Source organism: Rhinolophus sinicus, linkage group LG06 (genome assembly GCF_036562045.2).
Source record: "Rhinolophus sinicus isolate RSC01 linkage group LG06, ASM3656204v1, whole genome shotgun sequence".
Classification (NCBI taxonomy): domain Eukaryota; kingdom Metazoa; phylum Chordata; class Mammalia; order Chiroptera; family Rhinolophidae; genus Rhinolophus; species Rhinolophus sinicus.
The window spans coordinates 116,843,913-116,864,056 of NC_133756.1; the positions used below are offsets into that span (position 1 = coordinate 116,843,913).

A 20,144-nucleotide genomic window follows, 5' to 3' on the forward strand; every position below is an offset into this window, starting at 1 on the left:
GGTGTATCCACACAACAGAATTTTACTCAGCAGTAAAAAGGAACGGCCTGTTGATACATGCAACAATTTGGATGGATCTCATGGGAACTATGCTGAGTGAGAAAAGCCAGTCTCAGAAGGTTACATACTGTGTGCTTCCATTTATGCATCACCTTCAAAATGATAAGATTAAAATGGTTGGAAATAAATCAGTGGTTTAGGGGGGTGAAGAAGGAAGCATGAGAGAGAGGGGTAGCTGTGGTTATAAAAGGTAGCAAGGACTGTTCTTACGTCTTTACTGCTGTGGGCAGGGCAGAGAACCTCATCCTGTACTTTACACCTTATACAGAAATTAACTCAGAATGAATCACAAATCTAATGTAAAAGGTACATCTCTAAAACTTTTAGCAAATACCACAGGAGAAAAGTCTTTGTGACCTAGAGTTAGGTGACGTGTTCTTAAAGATGACACCAGAAACACAAACTGAAAAAGAAAAATTAAGTTGGGCTTGATCAAAATAAAAAAAACTTTGGCTCTGTGAAAGATCCTGTGAAGAGGATGAAAAGACAAGGTAGAGGCTGGCAGAAAATATTTGAAAACCCACGTCCAACAAAGGATTTGTATCCAGATTACATAAAGAGCTCTCTCAACTACCACACAAGCCCATTAGAAAACAGGCAAAAGACATGAACGGACTCTTCACCCAGGAATACATGCAGATGGCAAAGAAGCACATGAAAATATGGTCAACATCATTAGTTATTGGGGAAAAGCAAATTAAAGCCATGATAAGACACCCCTACACATCAATCACAGTGGCTGAAAAAAAATATTGGCTGCCACATACCGACAAGAGGAACAACTGATTCTCTAACACATTTGTTGGAGGAATGTAAAATGGTATAGCCACTCTGAAAATCAGTTTGGCAATTTCTTCTAAAGTTAAATATTCATGAGCCATATAACCCAGCAATTGCACTCCGGGGCATTTACTGTAGAGAAGTGAAAATGTATGTCCACACAAACTGTACGCTAATATTCAGAGAAGCTTTATTTGTAATAGCCCCAAACTGGAAAGAACCAAAAGTCCTTCAGCAGATGAATGAATAAAAAAAGGTGGTACTTCCATACAATGGAATACTGTTCAGCCACAAAAAGGAATGAAGTATTGACACATGCAACAACTTGGATGAATCTCATGGTATGCTGAATGAAAAAAAATCTCAAAAGATTACATACTGTGTGTTCCATTTATATATCACACTCGAATGAGAAAATTATAGTGGCGGGGGACATATCAGTGGTTGCCAGAGTTTAGGATTGGGGGAGGGTTTGACTAAAGTGGTAGCACGAGGCAGTTTCTTTGTGATGATGAAACAGATCTGTACCCCAATTGTGGTGGTGGTTACACAAATCTATACGTGTGATAAAAATTTGTAGTGCTATGCACCTATATACACACATACACAAAATTGAGTTATGTCATGTTTGTACATATATATATTTTAAAGACATTTTTTATTTATTGGGGAAAGGGAACAGGACTTTATTGGGAACAGTGTGTACTTTCAGGACTTTTTTCCAAGTCAAGTTGTTGTCCTTTCAGTCTTAGTTGTGGAGGGCGCAGCTCAGCTCCAGGTCCAGTTGCCATTGCTAGTTGCAGGGGGCGCAGCCCAACATCCCTTGCGGGAGTCGAACCATCAACCTTTGTGGTTGAGAGGACACGCTCCAACCAACTGAGCCATCCGGGAGCTCAGTGGCAGCTCAGCTCAAGGTGCTGTGTTCAATCTTAGTTGCAGGGGGCGCTGCCCACCATCCTTTGCGGGAGTCAAGGAATTGAACTGGCAACCTTGTGGTTGAGAGCCCACTGGCCCATGTGGGAATCGACAGGCTTAGGAGTTAGGAGCACGGAGCTCTAACTGCCTAAGCCACCGGGCCGGCCCTGTCGTGTTTGTATATTGATGGAGATGATTCATCCTGACATTTAAAAACTTTTCAGGACCCCATATCCTGCTCCAGTTCATGCCCTATACCTTTCTTATAGGCAACATTCCTCCAAAGAGTTACCTCTGCTCTTTGTCTTCCTTGTGCTTTTCCAATTCCTTTGGAGCCCACTCCAACCAGACATTTTCCACAACACTTTACTGAGCTCTTTCTAAGTTAACAGTGACCTCGCACTTTCCAAACATGATGATAAATTTTCAGTTTTCATCTTAACCTCTCAGCATTTGAATACTCCCTCATTTTTAAAACACTTTCCTTATTTGACTTCCAGAATATCATACTCTCCTGATTTTCTTCCTTCTTAGGCTGTTTCCTATGAGATTTTCTATGCTCACTCCTACCATCTCTTCTTGCCCTCAAAAGTTTGGAATTTTTGAGATTTGTGATAAAATATTTGTAAAGGTGGTCTCATCCCCACACCCAAAGTGAACTTGGACAGAATGTTCACCCCACTTTGTAAAATTGCAAACACATTCTTAAGAAATGTCAAACGTTTATATGAAACTTTCATTTGAATATATTTTTGAGAACCATTTGTAAAGGAGGAGACATTTGTAAAGGAGGAAACATTTGCAAAGGAGGAGACCTCAAAAGCGAGTAAGGTAAACAGGTATTTAGGGTCTGAGAGAAAGCCAGTGGGAGGCCCTTACAAGAATCTATGCAAAGAACTTCTGGCTGCTGAGGTTTAGCATAAAGCCTGCCAGCCATACCGTCACTGAGCATGGAGCAACCTCTCTGGAGAAGGCGGTCACATTCTCTGAAGCACTGTGGCCCTCTTTGAATGGGCCAAAAGGAGAAATCTTGCCAGGAGTCACTGGGAGTCAATGGGAGCTGAGGCGGCGAGACTGAAAGATCCCAATAAGCTTGTGTGGGCCTGTTTCCCCACGCCTTTCCCACCAACTCAGCCTCTACATAGTGTTTTAAGGGAAATAGTTGTAAATATTGTACCTAAGAAATGTGTGTGGGGGGAGAAGGGGAAGAGAGATCAGTGATTTCTCTCAGTATTGGCCTACCCTTTTTACCATCCATGATGATCAAAATGTCAGATATTTCAATACAGATGTGCCATGCGAAGCCATGCTAGAGCCTGAGGCAAAAGGAAGAATCAGAAATACCAATTCTGTCTATATTTAAAATTTAATATTTTGTTTCTCGTGGATTTTTTACATTAATTTAGATTTTTAAAATAATTGCATTAAAATAGTATTTATCTCAGTTACTGGTTTTTTGGGGGAAGGACCTCCCTTACATTTTACACCTGGGGTGAGTACACTATAATATTTTGTTGTTTGTTTTCTCATTCCCTGCCTTCTTTTAGATTAATGGAGTATTTTTTTAGGACTTTATCTCCACTGTTGGCTTATTAGCTATACGTCTTTTATTTAATCGTTGCACTAGAGTTACAATATAATCTTTTAAGTTATCACCTCTTTCTTTAAATATTATACATTTTTTTGTGTAAAATACAAATCTTTTAACAGTGTATTTCCATTTCACTTCTTTTATTGTTTGACCTGTTATTGTTAGGTATATCAGAATATATTGTTATTAATATTTTGCTTTAAACAGTCTTTTTAAACATTAAAAAATGAGAAAAATAGTTTTAAATATTTACTCAGATGTTTATCATTTCTCATACTCTTCATTCTTTTGTGTAGATGCAAATTTCCAATTGGTATCTACTTTTTGCTTAAGAGTATCTTTTAATTTTTTTTTTAATAGTGCAGTTCTGCTGGAAATGAATTATCCTGTTTTTTGTTTGTATGAAACATTTTCATTTTCCCTTTTTTTGGTGTTAAATATAAGTTTATTTTGTGCCTTGAGGTGATTTTTGTGTGCCAGAAATATTTCACTTTGGTTGAAATCAAAATAAGTATTCAATTTATTAAATTCAGGACACTAGTTCTTACTTAAGCTTTTAAATTTACTTAAAAACCTTATTGCATTTATAAGTCTAACATTTGAACCATCATTTTTGAGAACCTTTGAATAAAACTTAATACTGTTTTCATTAAGTAAATAAATGTTTTAAACTGCAGTTATGTATTTAATATATTTTCTTCTTTTGGTACGGCAGTTTACTAACTTAATTCTTTTCAAGGTTGCTTAAGTACTTCTTATAAATCTAATATGTTAAATGTATAACTGTGTAAACCTTAAATGTGCTTGTATCTTTCAAATTTTTAAGTAAATGTAATGAGATTTGAACTTATAATCACAAGTCTAGATCAGTTACTCAGTTTCATACAGAGGTTTCAAGTGTACAATTCTGTAATATGTCATCTATATGTCACATTTTTCTGTCTGATTTATTTTGCTTAGTATAATAATCTCAAGATCCATCCATGTTGTTGCAAATGGCAGTATTTCATCTTTTCTTATGGCAGAATAGTATTGTTTCTCCATATTCTTGCCAACACTTGTTGTTTTCTTTTTTGAGAGTAGCCAACCTAATGGGTGTGAGGTGATATCTCATTATAGTTTGATTTGAATTTCCCAAGTGACCAGTGATGTTGAGTATCTTATTATATGCTTATTAGCCATTCACAATTTTAAATATTCACGAAAGCCAGTTTGTCTATTTTTTCTTTTGTTGCTGTGCCTTTGTTGTCTTATCCAAAAAAATCATTGCCAAATCCAATGTCAGAAAGGTTTTCCCCTATGTTTTCTTCTAAGAGTTTTGTTGTTTTATGATAGCTCTTACATTTAGGTTGTGGATCCATTTTGAGTTAATTTTGTATATGGTATTAGATAAAGGTCCAATTTTATTTTCATGTGAATACCCAGTTTTCTGGCTATTTTGACGATTTTCTCTTCCTCTTCAGTTTTCATCAGTTTTGTTATAGTAATCCCTACCATGTTTCCCCAAAAATAAGACCTAGCAGGACAATCAGCTCTACTGCATCTTTTGGAGCAAATATTAATATAAGACCCGGTCTTATTTTGTTATAAGACCAGGAATATAATATAATATAATATAATATAATATAATATAATATAATATAATATAATATAATATATATAATAAATACAATATAATATAATAATATCAGGTCTTAATTTTTGCTCCAAAAGACACATTAGAGCTGATTGTCTGGCTAGGTCTTATTTTCAGGGAAATATGGTAATGTTGTGGGGTGTGTGTGTGTGTGTGTGTGTGTGTGTGTGTGTACTCTTGTATTTATCCTTTTTGGTATTCATTAAGATTCTTGGATCCCTTAATGCATAATTTTCATCAAATTTTGAAGATTTTTTTTAACTTTTATTTCTTTTTTTCTGTTCCCCCTCTTTTTAGGATCTAATCACACATACATAATATTGCTTGATATTGTCTCACAGGTCATTTGGATAGATTCTGTTACTACATCTTCAAATTTATTGATCTTTACATGATCTGTAATATCTAATCTGCTGTTAATTTCATCTAGTGAAATTTTCACTTTAGTTACTGTATGTTTTCAACTCTAGAATTTCTATTTCTGAATATATTACTACTATGTCATTATGTTCATGTTTTTCTTTTCATCTATCATATAAATTATGTGTATTTTTGCTTTACATCATTTAATACCCTTAATTTCTACTTCTATTACCTCTTTCATTTCCAAGTTTTCTTTATGGAGTAATTTCTGGTTATGGTTACATTTTCCTGCTATTTTACGTGTCTGGTAAATTTTCATTACATGCTGGACATTACAAGATCCATAGAGTTTTACTCTGCATATGTACAAATTGATATTTAGCCATACACTGAAGGGACATCTGTACATATTTCCCTAGAACTCTTTTATTTCTTCTTCTTCTTCTTCTTTTTTTTTTTTTTTTTTTTTTTTTTCTGTTTTTTTTGCATAGCTCCATCCTGTATGGGACTCTAGCACATGAATTCTAGCTGTCTTGACCTCTGCTTAATCTGGTTTCTTTCTCCTCATTTCAGCACAATGGCTGGGTGCCTTTTAGGTGCCCCCTCTCTGTGCCACAGTCCAGTATTCAACTATAAGAAGGAAGCCTGGGTGATGGTAGAGCTTATTGCATTTGTTGTCTTTTCTCAGAGGTCATCATACTATGCTCCCTGTTGTTCTGTTGGCTGAAAAGATAGTTCCCTTATTTTGTCCAGTTTTTTAGTTGTTTATGGGCAGGAGGCTAAGTCTCAACCCTGTTACTTCCTCATGGCCATTATAGAGTTCTCTTCATAGGTATTTTAATGGGAAAGGAAGAGAGATTTTCATAAATGCGGAGCTCCTTCAAGGCAAATAGCAGATAACAGAATCAGGAACTTTAGTGATACCATCTGATGTGAAGCATCTAGGACCAGAAATACTCAGGGCAGGTGCCAAGCTGGAAAATGGGTCAGAAAACCGTGGGAAGATTGTGCTGATACCTTCTTAGTATAGTTCTGGGAACTCAGGACCTTGTCCCATCACCACCCAACTCACCTTACTCTCAGGTCTCTACTGTACCTACTATTTTCTTAATGCCAGAAAGCCCTGGATAAGGAAGCCACCTTCACTATCACTGATATGATTGTTATATGTCACAAAAGATTGATCCCTAGAACAGAAAAATATTGACAACAAAGTGTAAATGACTGGTACTTAAGCCTTTGCTGAGATTTTGAAAGGAATAAGGAACCATAGTAAGATTTGTGACATTAATGGGCTTTCTGAGAACCCTATCTGCCAAGATGGCTGAGTTCAGCCTATCCACCCTTTCTCCTCTTTTCCCCCTCTGCCTACAGTTATGATGAGGTGCCTTTTCTCATGCATGACAATGACCTGAGAAGAACAACCAATATCAAGGAGGTCATGCCAAATGCTTCCTTAACACCTGCTGCTTTCTTCACTTGGGATTTCCTGTCGACTCTGAATGCAGGCAAATGGTTTTTACAATCACAGGTAAGACACATTCCCCAGCTCAACAATCCTGCATTGAATCGCTCTTCTATATGAGGTCATGTGATGCTCCTGAAGATAAAGGTTTTAGATGAAGATAGTCAAGCATACACAGATTTCATTCCAGTTGGTAGCAGGACTATAGCATTGGCAAGTGGGCTTTTCCAGTAATGCAGTCAATCTAATTACTGCTTTCTACAGTCACTGGAAATTCTGAAGATAAACTTTTAAACTTATCATTGTCATTTAATTCCTTTTTATCCAAGCATTTCATAAACGTTTACAGTGTACCTACCATGTACATTACAATTTCCTGGGCATTTTGAGTAGCTCACAATCATAGATGAGGCAGACTAGGAAACATTTTTTTCTTCATTCTATCTTCTTACTATTCAAAATATATTTATTGAGTACCTATTGGGCACTACACAAGGAATACAATGGTGCATAAACACACAGCCTTAATGGAGTTCACAGGCTAGCATATGAAACAGGCAATTGCAATACTTTGTGATATTGCTAAACTAGAGTTCATTTCAGTTTGCTAATTTCTGTTTTATAACTCATCAAGTTTGTAGTTGTTTATTATAGCAGCCCTCGGAAACTAATACAGATTATACAATACATCTTATAGTATCTTCAGTTATTTCTATACCTGAATAATTTGAACTTTGTTCCATTCATAGGAATAACTCATAGCTTTAAATTTTTGAGTCTTTTTAGGGATTTTATATGTATGTATGTATGTATGTATGTATGTATGTATCTATCTATCTATCTATCTATCTATCTATCTATCTATCTCAATAGATAGCAGTCTAACATCTCTTTAAGGCTGTTGGTTAGAATATTTTTGGCCAAAATTCACTTTAGAAGCATTCATTTCAGATTTGTTAAGAGTTGACAAGGGATGATATGTCCAGCATATTTTCAAGTTGTCTCCACTAGTAATAGTTTGGTGGAGCTGAGTTGTAGTTAGAGTGATAGTTGTCTAGACAATCTTAGAGTTAGGCAAATTATTGTTTTTAGTTCGAGGAACATGATAGACTAAATCAGCAGTGTATCACCTCAAGCGAGTAAAAACAAAAAGTATGACAAGATAAAGAACAAAAGCATTCAAAGGTGAATTTGGCATTTATTAGGAAAATCTTTCCCATTGCTTTTTGATGGCAGCTCTCCTACTTCATGCAGTTGTTTGCTAGTTCCAAAGGTCTTGGCTCAGCTGTTGACTTCTAGTATTTATCCGGAGAAGTTACGTTTATGATCTCTAATGGCTGTACCTTTCCAATTCTTGTAGATAGGTGATATCATTTTAGTTGGGAACTATATCCAGGATTGATTATTTCTACTTTAACTAGTCTATTTGAGTTCAGAGTATCTGATATTGTCCTTTCCAGTGATGTTCAAGGGCAGTCTTTCTATGAGCTATTTTTGAGCCTGTTCCTGTTAGTGAGAGGTATCTTGGATAATCCTCTATAATATTTAGCTAAAAGAATTTTTTATAAATGACTGATATGAAATTTGGGTGGAGATATCCCCAAAACATGGAGCTGCATGTGACTAGTTGACAGGGAGATAATCTAAGACTTATCTGATTGGAAAGAACCCAAAGCATGAGACAAAATGGGTCTTATGGAATGTAGGGGCATGGAATTTCAAGGGTATTTGATAGTTCGGCTGATTTCAGTATTTATGTTTCATGTATTCTTCCTACTTTCCCCAAGTATGGTGTGTGTAAGGAAAGGAGATGTTTTAGTGAGGAGCAAAATTTTGCATAATTCAAAATAAATATCCCAGTAAAATGTTTTTCCTATCACAGGATAGCTAGATTAGAGCAGCTTAGGTAGAGAACACAAATACATAATAGTTTTTACAGCCATTTTAATTTACAGTTGCTATTTAATGGGGAAATGCTTTAGCCTATCCATAAAATAATCGTACAATTACTAGTACAAACTCATTACCCACAGAGGGAAGAAACTACAAAATCTGTTTCGAGATCCTCAAAGTGTCCCTTTCAGCAAGGCTCTAATCCATGACTCATTTTCACAGTTTTTTTCAGGATTATGTTGGATTCACACGAGGAAAGAACTGGTCACATCTTCAGATATCTTAGAAAAGTTGCCCCGTCAGTGTTTAATACTGCAGTTCATTTGTTCCCACTGTGATGAGTTGTATCATGAGGATTTGGGGAAGTGTCTATTTGAGGTTAATTGGTACTACCCGGTAGCCACCGTGAATCTGGCAATTTGATTAGTTCTAGTGTTTCTTTTCAGAATTGGGGGCCACATTTTGTGTGTTAATGATGCAATTCTTGAACTCTGCAAATTGATCTTTCTTGTCTATAAGAGGCCCTTGTCTAAGGTCTTTAGTCAGATCATTCTGTTTAGTATGATGATCTGCTAAAGCATTTCCTCTAATGTCTCTTGTACTGTGGACCTGTACCTTTAGAATAGCAACTTATTTGGGAAGCTTCAAGGCATAAGTCATTTGAATATTTGTTATTCATTTTTTTAATGCAGCTAACTGGAGAGGTTGAAAACCTCTTTTTTTCCTATACCATTCCAAGTTGTGAACTACTTTAAAAGCAAACAAGCAATCAATGGATATACTTACCTCTTTTACTTTTACCAATGTCACATGCCCTAGTGAGGGCCATATTTTGGCCACTTGAGTCAATTTGATATCTGGTAATGGATAGATTCTAGATTCTATAAGAGAATCTAGAAAAAGTATCACATAATCAGCCTATTACCATCTTTTAAAAATAAAAGCTATCAATAAACAATATGAAATCAAGATTTTGTATAAGAGCATCCAAAAGAATTGTTGCAGGCATGGGTAGTCCTCTAAGTACAGAGATCATGAGTTTTCCTTCCCTGGTAAAGATAACACAGTTGCTGTATTAAAAGTGTTACATTGGTGAATGGTCATTTGAGAAAGAGAAAGTGTGTGGTATTAATCAACTAACATAAAAATATTGCACATTTTAAGTTAACAACAGGGATTGTATTGAATGTGGTACCATAAAGTAGAAATGTGAACCTAATACAGGATCTGAAAATTCTTAGACTAGTTTAGCCAAGACTGCATTTTTTTTTTTTTTCTGAGGAAAGATAAAGCGCCTTGCTGCTGGATCAGGGGATAGACAATAAAAAGCAGTGTCTTTGATGTATGCCAAGCTGTTGAGTTAATGCCCGTAGACCGTGGCCTCTCCTTTTGTGTACTTTCAAAAAGAAAGGTTTATGATGATACGGAATATCAGCAAACAGGTTTGTTGAAGAAATATTTTGAAATCACTGAAGGTCTTTTGGTTTCTGTGTTTCATGAGAATGGTTCCAATATGTTTGATTAAGTCAAATCACATAGTGGCCTATTTCAAAAAAGCTTGCTACCTATACTTTAGAAGACCCAGTTTATCCAAGAAATCATCTTAATTGTCTTCAGTGGTCAGCCTTGGATAATTTTGGATAATTTATAATCTCTCATTTGCTTAATATCCTTTCTTAGCCAATATATCATGGCGTAGGTCAGGGGTTGGCAAACTGCAGTCTGCTGTCCAGATCCAGCCCACTGGCTGTTTTCGTACAGCCTGTGAGCTGAGAATGGTTTTTACATTTTTAAATGGTGGGGGGGAAAAAAACAAAAGAATAATATTTCATGATGTGTAAAAATATATAAAACTCAAATTGCAGTGTTCATAAATAAAGTTTATTGTAACACAGCCATTATCATTCACTTATGAATTATATACAAGCAGATTGAATAGTTGTGAACGAGACTATGTCTCCCAAAGTCAAAAATATATGGTATGTGGCCCTTGACAGAATAAGTTTCATTAACCCTGAATAATGACCTGTTATTTTGTAGAATTAAGATTTCTCCTTAGAAGTTTTGTAAATAGGGTTGTTGAATCAATCTGAGAATTTCAAGATGGGTTGCTGCATATCCTTAAGATCTTGGTTTGGCTTGAAAGGAGTAGCATGGACTGTCAGTAAATGCCTGAAGCATAACTTTCCAGGTAAATTGTTGATTTTTCCCTAGTGAAGGCAATACATATTGGCTATCTTCATCAGCAAGGACACGAAAGAAAGTAGAAATTGGACCAAGAGAGTGTAATGGGTTAGGCAGTACTGGAAAATGAGGTGTGACTCTGGTTAATAGCTCACAGGTATTGGATGAACCTTTATCCTCACCATCTCAGTTTTGGGGTTTTTTAAAGCAGGTGAAACAGACATATTGCTTGGACTAATGCAAGCGATAATTAATCCTTATTATATCAAGTCTGTCATAAGTTGGCTTACTGAGAGGATTTTAGGCAACGCTATCAACAGAGTGAATCTAGAGTCTCATGGGTTTCACTCCAATTATTCTGCCTCTTTCCCCCGCAGGAGTTCTGGTACCATGATCAATTATTTGTTATATTTTGAATCACTATACTAATACCATAGCTATAATTTGATATTGTGCAGTAGAATTATCTTTGATCCCTGAAAATTTTGTCTGTGGTACATTTCTTCTGGTGGTGCTTCTTGTGAAGTAGATTCTTAATGATGAAATTTGTAGGAAAGTGCCATAGAGAAGGAGTATTCAGACAATGGCCTCAAAATAACCTTTATACTTATGGCACATGGAAAAGGATTTCAGATTGTTAGAACTTCTTACTGATTCAGTGGTATTCATACTCTGAGCAATCCAACTTTCCATGGTAGTGGGGTTCATAGTAAAGTTAGTGGCACCTGTTTCAACAGTAAACCGTATTGTTGTTCATCTCTATTTCCAGATACTTCTCCTCAAATTGTCTGGTGAGTGGTTTCCTTTAAGTGGCATTATTGGGCAGATTTTGATTAATTTTCCTATTTCTTAAACAGTATGATACATTGAATCATCCAATGGCCCTTCTACTTGTAATTTCTCTAAGCACAAACATAGAGAACCAAGGAGTTGTCATTTCTATCTTGTTTCTTCCTTGGGCTTTTTGAAAGTGTTCAACCACATGTTGGAGATAGTGTAAACTGCCATTGTCCCATTCCAGATTATTTTTCTGACTAACTCCCCTATTTTTGATACAAAAAAAGACATTTACTTCAGCTGTTAGATAACCTCCCCTCCCCCAACACCATGTAAAGCTTACTGGAGTCTAGTTTTAAACTCTCCTGTTGATTAATCTTTATTATTTTTGCTATTTTGAATTTCTTGTCCAATTTATTTTTAAAAGAAAGACTTCATAAATGTCCTTGTATAATGCATTTGCTATGCTTTTTGCCCATTCAGGGACTTTTAAAAAATGTGCACAGCTAAGTTATTTAAATCCTCTCTTGATCTTTGCCATTCTGTTCTTTTAACAATGAAATGAATCAGTTGGTCTAGATCTGGTAGAGTCTAACAAAATCTTGAATCCTGAAGTGAATTTCTATCCTGAGGATGAATTAAATCCTCCATTATAGACCTCAACTCAGATCTGGAGTATGGTTCAGTTCTGCTTCTATGATCTGCCTTCTGGTGAGGCATGGAGATACCGTGCAGTGTGATTGTTTCTTCCCTAAGAAAAAGGTGAGAAAGAGCAGCTTGTTTAGGAACTCAAGGGAAGAAGAAATAGAAAGGGTGAGAATGAGAACAAAGATAAAGTTGTGTAGAGAACAAGAGAGATTACTTGAGTCTTAAGAAAATGTGAGGTGGCTAGTGCTTGCTTCTCCTGAGAGAAAGCCTTTTACCACTAACTTCATGTACAAATGGCCTGTAATTGGTAAATGACAATAAAAGTAGCCATCTACTACTTTTAATATAGCTGATATATGTATGGACTGAGGTATAAGATGAAATGCTTTTTATTGCAAAGAAAAATTAACAGTCCCTACGGTGAGGCAGTTACACTCCAGTTGAAGCAGTAGCAAGTTAGGGAACTAAGTGACTTGTACTCTTCTCTATGTCCCAGACATGCTCCTACACCCTGTAATTATTTTATAATATTTAATCTTCAAAATAATCTTGAGAAATACATAGATGACTCCCTCCTTCCCCATTTTACAGTTTGGGCAATGAAGACTTTGAGAATTTAAATGGTTTTACTAAGGTTACACAGCAAGAAGCATATGAAGTCAGGATTTGAATCTGGTCTAAGATATATACAAACAACTGTATATATAAAGCAGAGTGAGACATACCATTACAGAGGCACAAAAATGGGGCATTGGAGTTTAACACCATCAAAGTCTCTAGTTCAGAAATATTTAAGGAAGGCTTCATGAAGGTGGTAGCATTTGAACTGGGCTTTGCAAGTTGAGGGTAGGATTTTAACAGGCCAAAGCCTATTTTCTTTGCATTACACAAAACTAGAACAGTGAGAGCAAATGGTGGAAGCCAGTGTAACCTTGTGTTATAGAAAAAAAGGCTGAAAAGGAAGGTCAAGACAGGAACATGAAGGTCTTTCAATGCAAATACAACAGGTTCTTCAGTAATAGACAAAATCATTCCAAATACCCTTATTACCTTATGAAGATTACATTTAATTTCTCTTCTTGGCAACTCTTATTTCAGGACCAGTACTTCAGAGGGCCCGGTGGGTTCAATGATAATGGAGCAACATGGCGGTAGGGCTGGTTGTAGGGCTGTATAGCAGGAGGATTGGAAAATGCTTTTAATAGGAGCCAGTGTATTCTCTGATTATTTATTTTTAGTCCAAACCGTTTTACAACATGAAACCCTTATCAAAGGCTGACAGAGAAAAAGCAAGACATCAGATGATTCCAAAACTAAGTGACTTATTGGAACTTGCAAAGAAGGAGAAAAAATTTGTGATATTTGATCTGAACGCCCCTCCACCAAAACATCCGCTCAGAAACACATTTGTCCGCCGGGTAGTAAGAGTGATCCTTGAGTCTAAAATTGAGCAACATCTGGTACGTCTATCTCAGTATTGATGGTAGAGGTTGGGAGGCGGGTAGCCTGTCCCAGGAGCACAACAGTTGGACCTGCCCTGTCTTGTAGATCTTCCCTGAGATCCTTGAATAAATTTACTCCCTATAGAAATGGAGATTATTGCTCATATGTGACAATCTAAGAATGATCCACTTATATTTATCTCAGTGGGGAAAAACATTGAGGCTGTTTGCTATTCCAAACCAAATGAAATATCAGCACTCTGTTAAAAAGGAATGTGTGTAATGACTACATGATGTGACCTGGGCCATCACCAATGTAGAACTATTAGAAGGAGCCTGGGGAACACTAAGGCTTTGAGGACGTGGCTTCAGTTAATGATGTGGAAAGAACAGCTGGTTCTTATTTGAGCAGAGATTTGTTCATCATATTTTTCAGAAGCAACTCTCTGCATTAGGATAGTCAATCATTCTAAATCTCTTCAATTCTCAGAATATGGAAGAGTGCTACGAGTGAAACAAGTATGTGTTATTTTGCCAATGGAGCTATTTTCACGGATGAGTCATAATAGCATTCCCTGTTGTCAGGAAATGAGCCCCCTCAAAGATGATTTTGAGCCAGAGGAGGAGATGTTTATGATTCCCACCTTTCATCCACTCCTACCAAAGCCTCATCCACTTTGGCTGGTGTCAGGCTATCTGCACACAATGGGCCTTGACCCATGATGTTACCTGAGAAAACTCATCTCCAGAACAACCTGATGAAAGCCTCATTATAAGAGTTCATTAGACAATATTAGGCCAAGGGTTAGAATCTCTCTCTGCTCCCTATAGACTGTTACCAGTGCTGGAATGGGGCTCCAGCTATTCTACATGGGGCTGTGTGTACCTAGATTGTTGATTATCCACTGAAAGACGTCCTGTTTCTCCTTATAGATTTATTGGTTGACAGCTTTTGATAGGCATTTTGTCAAGTTGAAAGCTCCTGGTTTTCAGCAAGTGGGTCGGTTATACTCCATTGAACGCCTTGCAAAAGAAAATATCACTAAAATAAATGTTGACTACAAGAGGTTGTTCTACAGTGGGTTGAGGTAAGTGTTTGACCACCTCACTCTCGGCATGTACTGCCTTACTCGCATAAAACCTGCATGCTAACTGAGCTACTTAGCTTCCCCTTCTCATCTCAGGATTTCTGTGTGGCTATCTTTTTGGAGTCCCCTACTGTCTCCTCCTTGCCCTTTCCTCTCTCTCTCCCTTCCTCCCTCTGCCAACAAACATTTATTGAGTATAAACTATGTCCCTGGAACATAGTCTTCTGCCCCTTCTCCTCTGTGCTTTACTCTCTCATCATTCAACACACACGCTTGGTGTGCTTGGCGTTTTTGGTTTTATATAAGGTGATCATTGAAAAGTCAGAACTCAAAAAGATGTTTCTTTTCTCCTGCCATTACCAGATGGATTGCAGTACCTCACAAATAGCTTTGTAATCTACATAGTCAGGTTTCTTATAGGCATAATTAAGAACATTGCTAAATCATTATTTTAAAAAACTTAAAACAGCCAAGCATGAGAAGAAACTAAAATTATTAACCACCATATTTATAAACATATAATTAGAGACAGATTTTCGGAATTAAAAGCACCTGGGAATAAAATGGTAACTTTTCCAAACTTAACTGTTATTAATCACTGCTTAATTTAATCCATATCTCCTTTATCTTAGATTTTAAAATGTTTTCAGATCATTCTAAATGTTTCCAAGACAATGTCTTCCTTGTGTATCCAAAATCTCCTTGGGCTTAATAAAAATTCCTCTAGATACCTTTCTGCATCTCAAGCTGTGAACTCAGCTGTGGGATGCACCTCTGTTTCTGTTCCTGCTTTTCCTGCTTCTTGGCCATGGTGTGGTTTATAAAATACGTCATTTTTTAGCATTGGAAAATTGTGTTTTACCTCTAGTTCCCAACCAGATTTCTCTTTGCCCAGCTACTCCTGTATTTTTAGTGTTCTTCTGTTTTTGTTTTTGTTTTAATTTTTTTCTAAGAGAAAATGGCTCTAAATGATTTCCTTTTCTTCTGAATCATAATTTAGATTAATCTAGAAGTTGAGAAACAATTTTAATACCTTCTATTTGTTGAACTTTTATTATGTGTCAGGTTCTGTGGTTGGTAGACTACAGGCTCTTTTATAAATCCTGGCTACCCATCAGCTACACATAAGACTTTGGACACGTTTCTAATTGTCAGTTTTCTTATTTGTAAATTGAGTATAACAGTAATCTGATGCAATGGTTAAATGATTAAATGAGTTACTTCATATTTTGCACATAGTAAAATGCTGGGCAAATATTAAGAACACAATAAATGTTAGCTGCTGCTTTTATCATCAACATCCTTACATGCTGTGCTCTGGAAATTATCTTCATTTCCTTTCCCTTCCCTCAGACCCTAACTCCTTACAATGACTGATCTGTTCTCCGTATCTTTTTTTATTTATTTATTAAAAATTAATTGGGGTGACAATGGTTAACAAAACTACATAGATTTCAAGTGTACATTGCTATAATACATCATCTGTATATTCATTATGGGTTCACCACCCGGAGTCAGTTCTCGTTCCATCACCGTGTTATTTGACCCTCTCTACCCTCTTCTATCATTCCCCTTCTCTCCTTTCCCTCAGGTAACCACTAAACTGTTGTCTGTGTCTATGAGTTTGTTTCTTTATTTGCTTGTGTTGTTCCTTTGTTGCCACGTATGAGTGAAGTCATATGGTTCTCGACTTTTTTTGTCTGACTTATTTCACTTAGCATAATTATCTCAAGATCCATCCTGTTGTTGCAAATGGTCCTATTTCATCTTTTCTTATGGCAGAGTAGTATTCCATTGTGTGTGTATACCACATCTTCTTTATCCAATCATCTATCAAAGGATACTTTTGTTGTTTCAATGTCTTGGCCACTGTAAATAATGCTGCGATGAACATCGGAGTACATATATCTTTACGAATAAATGTTTTCAGATTTTTTGGGTAGATACCCAGGAGACGGATTACTGGGTCATATAGTAATTCTACTCTTAATTTTTTGAGGAACCTCCATACTGTTTTCCATAGCGGCTGTACCAATTTAGATTCCCACCAACAGTGTATGAGGGTTTCTTTTTCTCCACAGCCTCTCCAACACTTGTTATTATTTGTCTTGTTGATGATAGCCATTCTGACTGGGGTGAGGTGATATCTCATTGTGCTTTTGATTTGCATTTCCTAATAGCAGGTGAAGTTGAACATTTTTTCATATATCTGTAGGCCATTTGTATGTCTTTTTGGGAGAAGTTTCGGTTCATGTCCTCTGCCCATTTTTTAATTGGATTGTTTGTCTTTTTGTTGTTGACAAAATATATAAGTTCCTTATATATTTTGGATATTAGCCTCTTATTGGAGGTGTTGTTTGCAAATATATTCTCTCATTCAGTTGGTTGCCTCTTTGTTTTGTTGATGGTTTCTTTTGCTGTGCAGAAGCTTTTTAGTTTGATAAAGTCCTATTCATATATTTTAGCTTTTACTTCCCTTGCCTTTGGAGTCTAATTCATAAAATCCTCTTTAAACGCAAGTTCCATAAGTTTAGTACCTATGCTTTCTTCTGTGCAGTTTATTGTTTCAGGTCTTATGTTTAGATCTTTGATCCATTTTGAGTCTAGTTTCATTCTTTTGCATGTGGCTTTCCAATTTTCCCAGTACCATTTATTGAAGAGGCTTTCTTTTCTCCATTATATGTTTATGGCTCCTTTGTCAAAAATTATCTGTCCATATTTATGTGGGTTTATTTCTGGGTTATCAGTTCTATTCCATTGGTCTGTGTGTCTGTTTTTCTGCCAATACCATACTGTTTTGATTATTGTTGCCCTGTAGTACAAGCTAAAGTCAGGGAGTGTGATACCTTAAGCACTGTTCTTTTTTCTTACGATTGCTTTAGTTATTGTGGGTCTTTTGTGATTCCATACAAATCTGATGATATTTTGTTCTATTTCTTTAAAAATGCCATTGGGATTTTGATGGGGATTGCATTAAATCAGTATGTTGCTTTGGGTAATATGGCCATTTTAACTATGTTGATTCTTCCAATCTATGAACACGGAATGTCTTTCCATTTCTTTGTGTCTTTTTCAATTTCTTTTAAAAATGTCTTATAGTTTTCAGTGTATAGATCTTCACATCCTTTGTTATGTTTATTCCTACGTATTTTATTATTTTTGTTGCCATTGCAAAAGGAATTGCTTTTTTAAAAATTTCTTTTTCTGAAATTTCATTGTTAGTATATAGGAATGCAGTGGATTTTTGTGTGTTGATTTTGTAGCCAGCAACTTTACTGTATTCGTTTACTGCTTCTAATAACTTTTTGGTGTAGTCTTTAGGGTTGTCTATATAAAGAATCATGTCATCTGCAAAAAGTGACAGTTTAACTTCTTCATTTCCAATTTGGACGCCTTTTATTTCTTTCTCTTGCCTGATTGCTGTGGCAAGGACTTCCAATACTATGTTAAATAGCAGTGGTGATAGGGGACAGCCCTGTCTTGTTTTTTAACGTTTTTCTCCATTTCTATAATTTTGTCATTTCAAGACTGGTACATACATAGAATCATAAAGTACATAACCTGTTGTGGTTGTATTTTTTACAGTTAATTCCCTTGAGATTCATCCAGGTTGTTTATGTGTTTATGTGTGTGTGTGTGTGTGTGTGTGTGTGTGTGTGTGTATGTATATATATGTATATATATATATGCATATGTATATATGTTTATATAATTTAATTTTGGGGGTGATTTTTAATGGTATTGTGTTTTTAATTTCAGTCTTTATATGTTCATTATTCATATACAGAAATATGATTTTTTGTGTGTGTCAGTTTCAAAGTGTAAAAAGTAGCTTTTTACTACTATTTCCTTATTTATATTTTAAAATTTATCATTAGGTGATCTGTAGAATTATCTTAGAGTCATACCAGATAACTAATGGACAACACTCTTGCAAAAGTGGCATTATTATTTTTATCTTACATTTATATATTGAGCATAAGAACATGCCACACTAGTATATGACAGAGCTGGGATTCAAACTCAAACTTGTACAGAGCTATTTCCAATATGCTATACCAACTCAATTTTCAAAAAAAAATGTTTGGAAGGCACTTACATGGTATATTTTCTGAGAAATTTAATCCCTGAAAATGACAACTTGGCCAGCATTACTAGATATTCTTCTACTTATCTTCCTGTCTCTCTAGACGGTGCAGAAGTATCTACTGATATTTAATACATTGAAAAAAAGTTGGGTTCCATTCCTCCTACTCAGTGCTTGTAAAACTTCTTTATATTTGAAATTTAAATATTCACCAGATTGGTGTTCGTTTATGCATTCCTTCAATTACTATTTATGAAAGCAAGTATTATGCTAGGTACTGGATATACAGTGATGAATGGCATTGTCCTTGCATTTAATTTGCTTATACTCAAGTAAAGAAGACTGATAGGAAAGTAGATAGAGTAGAGGGTTGTCAAGTGCTTTGATGGAAGTAGGTATAGCTGCTACCCAATAATAGTGTGCTGGAGCTGTTCATACCAGCTCATGGGAGCCAATTATTAAATATTTAGAAATTTGCAAACCTGTTTTACCAATGGTAGCTTGAAATTGGCTATGGTAGGAGTATTTACACCATGGAAATTGGCAAATAGTACAAATAGGGCTTTTCTTTTCCTCCCCTGCCCCTCCGCTCCCCTTCCTTTTCCCTTCCCTTTTTCCCCCTTGGGACATCCAGTTTACTAACATACCACCATTAGTATGGGTATTAAATCCAGTCCTTTATGTCGTTGCAACATGAGCCCATTCTGCGTGTCATAAATTGTCCCAGGGCCAGCTGCTTCTGGTGATGTAAACAGCCTTTCACGAACATGGTGGCTGCCCCCCTTTTAGATGATGGGAGTCAGATTAAGTCTAAATCCCCTGTGGGTTCTGTTTTTGTTCCAGAGATTATAAAGCAGCTAACATCAATATCAACTTATACCTCGTTAATGAACCTTGGCTCTACTCACTGGCGTGGTGCTCCAGGATTCACTCAGTGACCACAGATAACGTTAAGCTCCTGAGGAAGATAAAGCACCCTTACTTCTTCATGGTAAGCTAGTTGTCCAGGTTGTTCTTCCAAGTCTGGTACAATGGGAATTCATGTCCCCTACCCCATCCATACATTGCCAGCTGTGCAGTCCTCTGGGGAGCTACTGAAAAGCAGAAACTTCTGTGGTCCTGGAGATGTGGCATTCTCCCTTTTCTCACGCAGATCCTTCTGTGATTTTCAGGGAGAAATGAATATTTTTTCTAATAATTGCTGTTTATTGAATC

The 20,144-nt window shown here is 36.2% G+C and overlaps 1 protein-coding gene across 1 annotated transcript in view; it reads left to right on the top strand.

Moving 5' to 3' along the window:
* GDPD4 (glycerophosphodiester phosphodiesterase domain containing 4) overlaps positions 1-20,144 on the top strand; it is a 55,800-nt gene that overhangs the window by 22,441 nt on the left and 13,215 nt on the right. The window contains exons 10-13 of the mRNA XM_074337077.1: positions 6,720-6,876; positions 13,551-13,772; positions 14,688-14,842; positions 19,773-19,920. Of these exons, the coding sequence (XP_074193178.1) occupies positions 6,720-6,876; positions 13,551-13,772; positions 14,688-14,842; positions 19,773-19,920 (682 nt within the window). The remainder of the gene's footprint in view (positions 1-6,719; positions 6,877-13,550; positions 13,773-14,687; positions 14,843-19,772; positions 19,921-20,144) is intronic.